Here is a 10,326-nt window from a genome sequence, read left to right as displayed (position 1 = left end):
TAGAAGATAAATAGACTCAACACTTGATGTCCAATGTGATGTTTACAGCTTTAAGTCGTTAAATAGGTGATTGACAGATCAGATACATCTAGGCCAAGACACACAAAATATTGGTTGATATATGCATGTACATAATGTAATTACTGAGAACTGGGTCAATTAATTGAGGTGATTTTTTTTATCTTTTATGCAAAGATCAAAACCTTTTCTAATAGGAAAAATACTCCAGCATCTTGACTTTATAAACTAAAATAAAAAGTATGCCTGTTTTTAAAGGAAACAATAATACTTAACATGAACATGGTGTTTGAAAGCATTGATATTTAAAGATGTAGGTATACTATATGTATGGGCTGTACATGTTTATGGAGATCTTCGCATGTTTGACCTTTCAAATTGGGAAAACGTCAAGATAAGATTGGGAAGTTACAGCTTAGATTCTGGGGAAAAGAATACTGAAACCTTATCTTCTAGAACACATGGCTTACACTCACAATTTTTTGTAGGGTGTATGTTGTCTTTCCTTTTGATTTGGTGTATCAATTTTAGTTCTTCTTTTTGTCTGTCTGTATCAACTTTGAATTAAACTTTTATTGTTGTGTGTGTAACAATTGATGCTTACCTAGCTGTTACTATCCCGTTGACACTAATTACTGTAGTATATATTGTCTGTAGAACTTTCCCTAGTTACAAGTTGAAGTCATCTAAAGATGACTAGGTGAAAACAAAATGTCCAAAACAAATTGGTGATCCCATCACCCCCCAATAACATTATAACCCAGTGGACTGATCTCCTTTACCAAAATTGTGTTGCACTCGTATTGTGTTGATGTATTAAAATTAACACGGAAAACAGTCCAGGGCATATTCCGTCTTTGCGTATTGCAGAGTTATCTTCTCTTGAGAACAGGTATTGATTGTTACGTCATTGGTTTGTGTGAGAAAATTGCGTCATTTTCTCAAAAATTGATGACGTTACTCTCACAAACCAATGACGTAACAATCAATACCTGTTCTCAAGAGAAGATAACTCTGCAATACGCAAAGACGGAATACCCTACTTTAGACATAGTTTTCACATAAACAAAACAATCAGTAAAGTAAATTGAAAAAGACATCAGTGATAAAATGTAATTATGAACTTATTTTTCAGTTTGAGGATCAGATATAGCTTTAATTATAATGTTTTTTAAACTCAGTATGTAACGGTTATGTCACTGATTCAGTGTGGGTTAAGTAGCATGCTCATATTTTACACGGACGTTCATTGTAATTGGAAGCCCAACAATTTGATGATGTGAAACTAAAACAAGCAAAAAGAGTATTTTTTGTGTCGCCTCGCCTGCAAAGCAAGGCGACATATAGGTATAACTTTTTCGGCGACGTCTGTCGTGTCATCGAAACAAGCTTTCCGTGCAATAACTTGAGTTCCCTTCAGTTGATTTAACTCAAACTTGGTACACATATTGCATACCAATATAGCTCGGATGAATTAGCATTTCAGAAGTTTACATGCATTTTTGGTGGAGTCATGCCCCTTTTATTGCCAAATAAGGGCATTGTGTAATAAATGCAAGATTTTTTTAATCAATTTCTTTCAGATTTTTGTACGGTAATGCTAGAAGCAATAATGTTAAACATATATTACAGTTTTTTCTATCGAGTTTCAACTTTCCGCATTTCACAATTGCTGTTCATCATTTTTTGGCGTCAATTTTTGCTTGTTTAAGCGATAACTCAAGCCAAAACACTTTTCTCACTAAAAGCGCTGAGCAGGCGACAGATCCACTCCTGTGGAATTCTTGTCTTAAATTTAGATTTCTGTTTTAGGTGCATTAGCTATATACGAATCTACTAGAAGTGGTACTCATAGGTTTTAAAGACAACTCATGATCATTGATCCCTTCAGCATGAAACAGTCGTAAACATATTACACATACTATGGTATTTTTATCAAACTCAAATCACAGGGAATTTTCTCTCAAATTTAAGAGTCAAGGGGCCCATAACTTTGGATGGGGGAAAGGTGTCATATAGTAAACTAAATTGGGATTTTTGAAAATTTTTGAAAAATGTAAGAACATTTTAAATAAGATTGGGGCTGCCACAGAATTGCAGCCCCACAATTGCTCCAGAAAAAGTCCTGTTTCACCGTGCTTCACATCACTATGCATATACATAACAAATGTTATCTTAAAGTTCTAAAGCAGAATTTATTGTTCAATTAAATGCAAGCTTATCCCATCAATTCACTGACAATGTAAACAATACAAACCAACAATAGTTTGGCCTTGCCTTAGAAATATAATAATCCCTCAGAGAAGTGTAGTCTTGTGATTATTTGAACTTAAGAGTTGTTACCTCTTTAAAGGATCAGTCCTGTTAGTCAAGGTGAAAAGCCCTTCCTCGAGGCCTTAACTCACTTTCTACACTTCCACCTGTGTCAAAGAATCCTGTAGACTTCAGATAAAAGCCCTGTGTACCGTAATGTTGTAATACCTAGGCAGTGTGAGATATGAGACTTACTTGTAAACCTGATCGATTTTTGTCGGGTACATTAGAAAAACAGGCTCCATTGACTTAACTTTAAATGGATTTTCTTCATCGGATGGATTAAACCTGATATGTGTATTTACGGAGTACATAAGTCTATTCATTCGGTCATACTTTGCAACACAATGGGAAGGTTGTTTGGAATGGTGAGTGTCAACACACGGTTGAATATTGCATGTACATGTTATGAATAAAACAGGGAATGTTTTGTGCCTCAGGATCAGTGAAAATATTAGGCATTGCAAAATGTATTGATCTTTTATTTTCGGAATGGAGGCATATTCTTCACAGAAATTGATGTTATAATAGTCCAGGTACATAATATTGTGTGTGCGTAATTTAGAGTTAACTTCAAACTCGTACAGGATAACTGAATATTATAAAAGGTTTGAGAAATTGGAATATTCTGTTGGATGGATTAATTCTCCTATAAGCAGTTAGCAGATCAGAGAAGGTGATTGATTGGTTGATAAGTCATATAAAACAGGTAAATGTGTGTAAAGTATGGAATTCTTTTTATTTCTTTTTTTTAATTTCTGTTTTTAAGGAAAGGAAACAAAAAATATCAATAGTAACAGGTACAGGCTATTTTTTGCTTTGTAGTCTAGGGGACTAAAGATTCCTAGAATAGTTTGTATACATTTTACCTGCATTAAATTAAGCCTTAATGTCACCCATTGTTAGAAGGAACACTTTCTATTGCTTTATTGAACTTGACAAAGTTAAGTTGAAACACAGAGGCCTTAATATGATACTGCAGCGGTGAATAAGTGAATGGCAAGTTATGTTTGACTGGGCCAAAGTGATCCGATATTACAGTAATAATCTGAGTAGCGTTTATACCTTTAATTTGTTATTTGCATGGGGGAACCCTTATATAGAAATCTGAATCAATTTATTGATAAGAGGGACTTGTAAACATAAGTAAGTCTTTGGCCTTTCTGTATACTGTAGTGAAATCTCTGGTATGTATAGCTAGTATAGCTAGGTTAGGGCACAAAGCTTTCAAACATTGAACTTTTGATTGACATATATACCTGTACTTGGCTACCTATATAGAAGAGTTTCGATAATCCAGTCACTTTCTGTCACCTTGATAAACTCGCTGATTTGAAAGACAGTTTGGTTTCTGAAACATTTTTGTATAGAAATAGCAATTATCCTGATAAATAGCAATAGCAATTTTTGGATACAACGTGGTTGTGATCGAATTAATGAAGCATTTTTGTACAAAAACAAAAAACTGTTCCGTGAAGCACTGACTAAACAGTCAGAGGGACAACTGTATTAGTGGTTGCATGGGTAGCAATAAAGACACCAAATTAGTGAGAATTATAATCAACGTTGCCTTTTTTTCATTTCATGTTTACTATATATGTTATAATCAAACTGATGTAACTAACGACTCACTTTCAAAGTGTAACGATGATGTCTTGTTGCCTGTCTTAATTATGTCATAATCATGATTTTTTGTGATAAGACATTTTATTACATGCATGGAGAAACAAGTGTATATAATAGTGTTACAGACAGTTTTCAATCATAATCAATTATACTACACAGTTCAATATTGCACCTGAGTATTTCAAAACTGTTTAAAAATTATTAAGCCTAGAAACCGGAACTCCTCTTCAAAGAAAAAATCAATATGTGGTAAATGTTTTATTGAAAATATAATATGGATATATAAAGAAAAGTTGTAAGTATATTATAAAAACACCACTTGACACCAGAGAACCCTCATATTTACACAGTCACTTTAAATATTTGCACATGCAGCAATTTATACTACATATGTCCACACATAATGTTATTCTTCAATAAAATAGCTGCATGTGCATGAACCAACTGTAATTTTAAAGGAGACCCTTCAATATCATTTTGACCAAATAACCCTCATTCAAGTCGAAGCTGTGACAAAAACACAAAATGAACATCCTTTGATGTATAATAAGATCCCCCAGTTACTGCAGTGTATGTAGTATAAGTTCTGTAAAAAATAAACTCTACCAGAAACAAAATGTTAGCGGCATAATCATTAATAGGTCTACACATGTTATTTAGCAGTTTCGATCTGGATTAGGTATTTGAAAAGTGTCATGATCATTTATGGCTATGAGAATGAGTGGCCGGAGAGATAATAAAATGGCTGACATATATGATAATGATATATACATTATTAGCGTTAGCACCTGTTGTCCGGGGGGTGGATATTTCACAGATAAAAATATAGCTAAGGTGCAATAGATGTTGTAACAAGCATAAATGTCCAATTTGAGTTTAATTTGACCAACGGATAGGGAGGGCCGACAGGTTGTAAGGGAAGATAGATAGAATGATAATGGTAAACGGTATAGTGTATATGTTTGATACGTATACCTAGTGATTTGCTGTAAAATAACAGCAGGGAACGACCAAGAGAGAAGGAATGACGAAGCCTGACAGACACCAAGAGGTGTAACGGACTGCATCAGAGCCGAGAGCGAAATGGAACCCAATTGTAGCTTAGATGAAATAAACTTGAACTCGACCAGGATTCGTCATTACCTCTTGTGATACAGTACTGGTTCTTATACATAAGAAAGGTGAAATAAATAAAGTTGATATGTTGCAGATGCATTTCATGCACTTTCCATTTTATTTGAAATGTTGAATAAAGAAAATCTTTGTTTTTATGTTAAGGTTTTAAATGTTGGCATAATTATGTCAGATAGAAACATGATATAAAATCATACATACAGTTGCACTATCAAATTAAAGATACACAGACTAAATAAATATGTTAAGTAGACTTGATATTGTGATTAAATCGTGTTCCTATAATCCTATTTAATCTTACTGACCTAGTCTATAGACATGGAAATCTTGGTAAGTAATTGGTATTTAAAACTTGTTAAACATTTAACTCAGAATTTTTAATCCCCTTAATAATTTAAGAGACAACCATTTAAAAAGATAAAAAGTGATAGGTTAAAGTTATGAAATACCTGCTAGATAGTTAAGTAATATTAAGGTCTATAATTATAAACATTTTGCCTGATGTCAGGTATGTAATGTACAGTAATCTGGTTCAATATGGCATTGTTTATTCTACTGTATTGTTAAAAGCTATATGCAGGGTCCCACCATGTAACAATTTTACAGAAAGAGCATAACAGAATTTGGGACTCAAATAAACATCTATCACTGAATATATTAGCTATAAACAATAGGTTTTGAATATAACCTGTATGGTTTGATGATTTTCTATCAAATTTGTTGGCTTCACAAATAGATCAGGATTACATTTTCTGTTTTCTAAAGTATAAAACAGATTGAGATGACATGTTAACATTACAATGTATGGTGTTCTTCTGATTTCTCTTCATTGTGGTTGGTTCATTTCTATCCCATTCGATTGTCTCCCCTAGTTACCTTTTCCTTTGATTAAAAGTTGCCTATACATTCATCTCATTATTACACAATATTCCTAACATTTCCAAGGTGTTGCTGTCCTGGACCTGTATAAATAAATCATACTGCTGGTATTCGCGTAAATGGTTCTTTGCTGAATTTTATGCCTCACAGTAAATTTGACAAATTGCAATCAATAGCACATGTTAAAATGTTCAAATTCTTAAATGGAATACAGATGTTTGATTGTATGACTACTGAAATATTCAGTGTCACAATTCTTAAAAATCACTTGATGAAGTCACATTTAATCTTGCTGTGGCCCAAATTTTAACGTACAAGTATATGCTAAGGTCTGCTTAAACTTTGGCTCTAAATGTATTAGTTCAGTTTTGACAGCCTTGACAACTGACAAATCGTTATCAACTTTAAAGCCACATTCCTGTGAACAGCTATTCTAAGGTTAATTTTTCCAAACCAAATGGCAAAATTATCATTTGGTACTGTATGGAAAATTCCATTATCTTTTTCAAAACACACACACTTTCTTGAGTTATCGATGAACACCTTTTTTTTAAATGATTGATATAGGCCCAGAATTTTTAAACTATTTCACATGTGTTGTACAAAATAAAAATAAAATCAGGAAAACTTGTTATCATTGTACATTACCGTCACTATACATGGTGTTACCTATATTGTGATGTGATGATTGGTGTTTTATTATGTTTCAAAATATGACAAAAATGGAAGTGATTTGATATAACCTGATCAGATAAATAAGATTTCCTTCTGTTTCTAACCAAATTTTTCTACTCTTACAACTTTTTCAGATCTAAATTGCACTTGGTTGATTTGGCTGGATCAGAGCGCGTCTCTAAGACAGGGGTCCAAGGTAATCTACTAGACGAGGCTCGGTCTATCAACTTGTCCCTTCATTTCCTGGAGACTGTTATCATTTCCCTCCAAGGAGAGTCCACACAGGGAAACAAACGTATTGGCAGTGCAGGACTCGCACGCAGGTAATAATACAGCCTCATATAAATTTCAGCAATTTCAAGAAAGGTCCCATGCAAGGGTTTTGTGAATTTTCATAACAAATTATCAAAAAGATTTGACTTTTCATCACATTCATAAAATAAAGGTTTTGCTTCTTTTTCATTTCATAAATTTGTTGTTATTTGTTTGGTGAGCTTTTTGTAATTTTGTAATTTGTTAGAAAGCATACATGTTTTGTGGTTTTTTTAAATGGGAAAAATGGAAATAATTTGAATTTTAAATTTAAATGAAATTTCGCCAGTACATGTTAATTATTCAAGTATTTTTTTTCTCTCTTAAATTTCAGTCAATCATTCAGACATAGTCGTCATGGCGCCCGACCAAGTTCTGCAGACCTGTCAACCCCGAAACATGTCCCCTACCGGAACTCGCTACTCACTATGGTCCTCAGGGACAGTTTGGGTAGGTATCCTTGGGGTAGGGGGAGATGATAGTCTCCGAGTAGGGGAGGCAATTTTCTGTGTATGTACCCAGGGGTTTGGAAGATAAAGAAGTCAGAGTATGTATCTCTAGGGTTGGGGACTAGTGGATAATCTGGGGAGAGAAGTATTCTTTGTAAATGGTAAGTACATGTAAGGTTATATGTCCCAAGGAATGGGGCAAGGGGAGATAATTTGTTGGGCATTTACCACTGACTTTTTAATAGCACAAATTTCCAACATTTGTTTAGTGTTAAAACTTACGGTTTACAAATTTTTATGTTAAAATAAAAATTGATATCTAATGATATACCAATTCAATAGTATTAATATTAATAATTTACATATTTTCAAATTCATTTGTACATTTTTTTATTTATAACTTCCTGGCTGTACAACAAATTGCCATTTTTCAAATATAAAGTTGCTAAAAAATATTGTATTTATAAATCATTATCCAATCCTGTAAAGGTCAATTTTATTCCAGTAATGATTTAAAAGAAATAATCCTATTCATCATAGAAATAGAGTTACTTTTCATTTTGAAAAAGCATCAGGTTTTCCTTAACCCTTTCACGACCGTAGACCATAATGGACTCATCCCTGAAAATGCATGGTAGAGTCTACTAAGTTACCTAGGGGTGAAAGGGTTTACTTGAGTGTGATTATAATGTTTTTTGTTTTTAGGAGGGAACTGTCTCACTGCTATGATAGCAACCACTTCACTGGAAATAGAGAACATTGGAGAGTCTATATCTACGTGTAGATTTGCCGGCCGCGTGGCCTGTATCGCTAACAGTGTCTCGTAAGTACTATCCCATTATATAACAGGGTAATGGATTAACAGTTAAAAAATAATGTAATGTCCATATCTCATCAATCAAACACAAATTTACAAAAGAAATTTCATTTTTTTTCTTTTTTCTTTTTAAAGTGGATTGATATGAAATAATTGGGGTAAAATTTAGCCAAAATCTCCATGAAATTTGCTTTTATTAGGTAAATACTGGACAAAATTGCTATTACTGACCATGAGGCTAAAAAAAAGGTTTAACTACTGCTGTACTTAAATTTTAAGCAGTGCTTAACTTTGGTGGATCATTGTTACTTATAGACAACTATGTGACCATGATATTTAGCCTGCTGCTGTTGACCTCTTTTAATTCATTCACCCTTTCATCAGGAGTAAAGTATGGTAAGCCCAGCACTAACTTATTATCATGTTGGAGAACGTAGACGGATGGTGTGTAACTGTACACACAGTAGACCTGACACAACCTCTATCTGTCTCTTCATTGTAACTAATATATCTGTACATCATTTTCTCCAAATGAACTGCTTCAGATGATTTACAGATTGATAGGGGACAGTTAATAAGGCATTTTGTTCAAAGTGAGAAAGAAAAGTTCTAGTGTAAATGACCAATTTTCTGCTCAATTTTTTTTCTCACTTTTTTATGTTAAAACAAAGATAGCTCCTCATTGCTTTGTTTTAAGAGGATATTGTATTTGGGATCACATCATTACATTGTAATACTGCTAACTTCTTATTTAAGGGATGCGGGAGGGGAAGAGCCAGGTTAACACGGGTGTTTGTACATGCAAGAAGTATGAAGAGTTACATGTTCATGTTGGAGGACATTTTTCAACCCTTCAAAATAGGGATTTTCAGGCTCGCATATATATCAGTGCTTTAATGTAGAGTTCCATCACTTTTTTACATATATACTGTAAGGCCCCAAAATATTTTCATACTTTTAGATATATGCTATATTCTCTACACCCACACATACAGGAACAATTACAGTTTGCAGGTTTTTTAGGTCACCTGAGCTTTAGCTCAAGTGACCTATTGCTATCCGTTTTCGTCCGTCGTCGTCCGTTAACATTTTACATTTCAAACTTAAAGTCAAGTTCTGCTGGGCCGATTGAACTGAAAGTTGGTAGGAATGATCGCCTCATGGTCCTGACAAAGTGTTGTTATTTTTCGGGTCGATCAGAAATCCAATATGGCCGCCACGGCCACCATTTTGAAAACCTATTTCAAACTTAAAGTCAAGTTCTGCTGGACCGATTGAACTGAAAGTTGGTAGGAATGATCGCCTCATGGTCCTGACAAAGTGTTGTTATTTTTCGGGTCGATCAGAAATCCAATATGGCCGCCACGGCCGCCATTTTGAAAACCTATTTCAAACTTAAAGTCAAGTTCTGCTGGACCGATTGAACTTAAAGTTTGTAGGAATGATCGACTCATGGTCCTGACAAAGTGTTGTTATTTTTCAGGTCAATCATAAATCCAATATGGCCGCCACGGCCACCATTTTGAAAACATATTTCAAACTTAAAGTCAAGTTCTGCTAGGCCGATTGAACTGAAACTTTGTAGGAATGATTGACTCATGGTCCTGACAAAGTGTTGTTATTTTTCAGGTCGATCAGAAATCCAATATGGCCACCACAGCTGCCATTTTGGTAAACTATTTCAAACTTAAAGTAAAGATCTACTTGGCCGATTGAACTGAAACTTTGTAGGAATGATCGAATCATGGTCCTGACAAAGTGTTGTTATTTTTCGGGTCAATCAGAAATACAATTTGGCTGCCATGGCCGCTATTTTGCTACTAAGTTCTAATAGGCCGATCTCACTTAAAATTGGTCTAGGAATGATCAGCTCATGGTCCTGACAAAGTTAAGTTAACATTATACTATTTTTTACTCAAATTGGTACATATTTCAACAACAAAAATAAATACTGTAGACTCAGGTGACCGTTTAGGCCCATGGGCCTCTTGTTTAAAGGAAGTTTGAATGTTTTGAATTTATGTTCCCAATTCAAAGGTTGCAGAAAAAAATCTGGACCGTCAACACAGTGAATACGGTCCATCATTATAATCAAGAAGTCCC

At 34.1% G+C, this 10,326-nt stretch overlaps 1 protein-coding gene across 3 annotated transcripts in view; it reads left to right on the top strand.

The window, feature by feature from the left end:
• LOC110446867 (kinesin heavy chain-like) overlaps positions 1–10,326 on the top strand; it is a 47,667-nt gene that overhangs the window by 19,843 nt on the left and 17,498 nt on the right. For 2 of the 3 annotated variants that reach the window (XM_021492205.1, XM_021492206.1), the window contains exons 6-9: positions 6,780–6,968; positions 7,292–7,407; positions 8,112–8,229; positions 8,608–8,619. In XM_021492205.1, the coding sequence (XP_021347880.1) occupies positions 6,780–6,968; positions 7,292–7,407; positions 8,112–8,229; positions 8,608–8,619 (435 nt within the window). The remainder of the gene's footprint in view (positions 1–6,779; positions 6,969–7,291; positions 7,408–8,111; positions 8,230–8,607; positions 8,620–10,326) is intronic. The other variant, XM_021492207.1, reaches the window with a different exon arrangement.

This window comes from Mizuhopecten yessoensis, unplaced genomic scaffold (assembly GCF_002113885.1).
Source record: "Mizuhopecten yessoensis strain PY_sf001 unplaced genomic scaffold, ASM211388v2 scaffold3023, whole genome shotgun sequence".
Classification (NCBI taxonomy): domain Eukaryota; kingdom Metazoa; phylum Mollusca; class Bivalvia; order Pectinida; family Pectinidae; genus Mizuhopecten; species Mizuhopecten yessoensis.
Note: the sequence above shows the minus strand (reverse complement) of the source record. Positions and strands in the feature narration are given on the sequence as shown.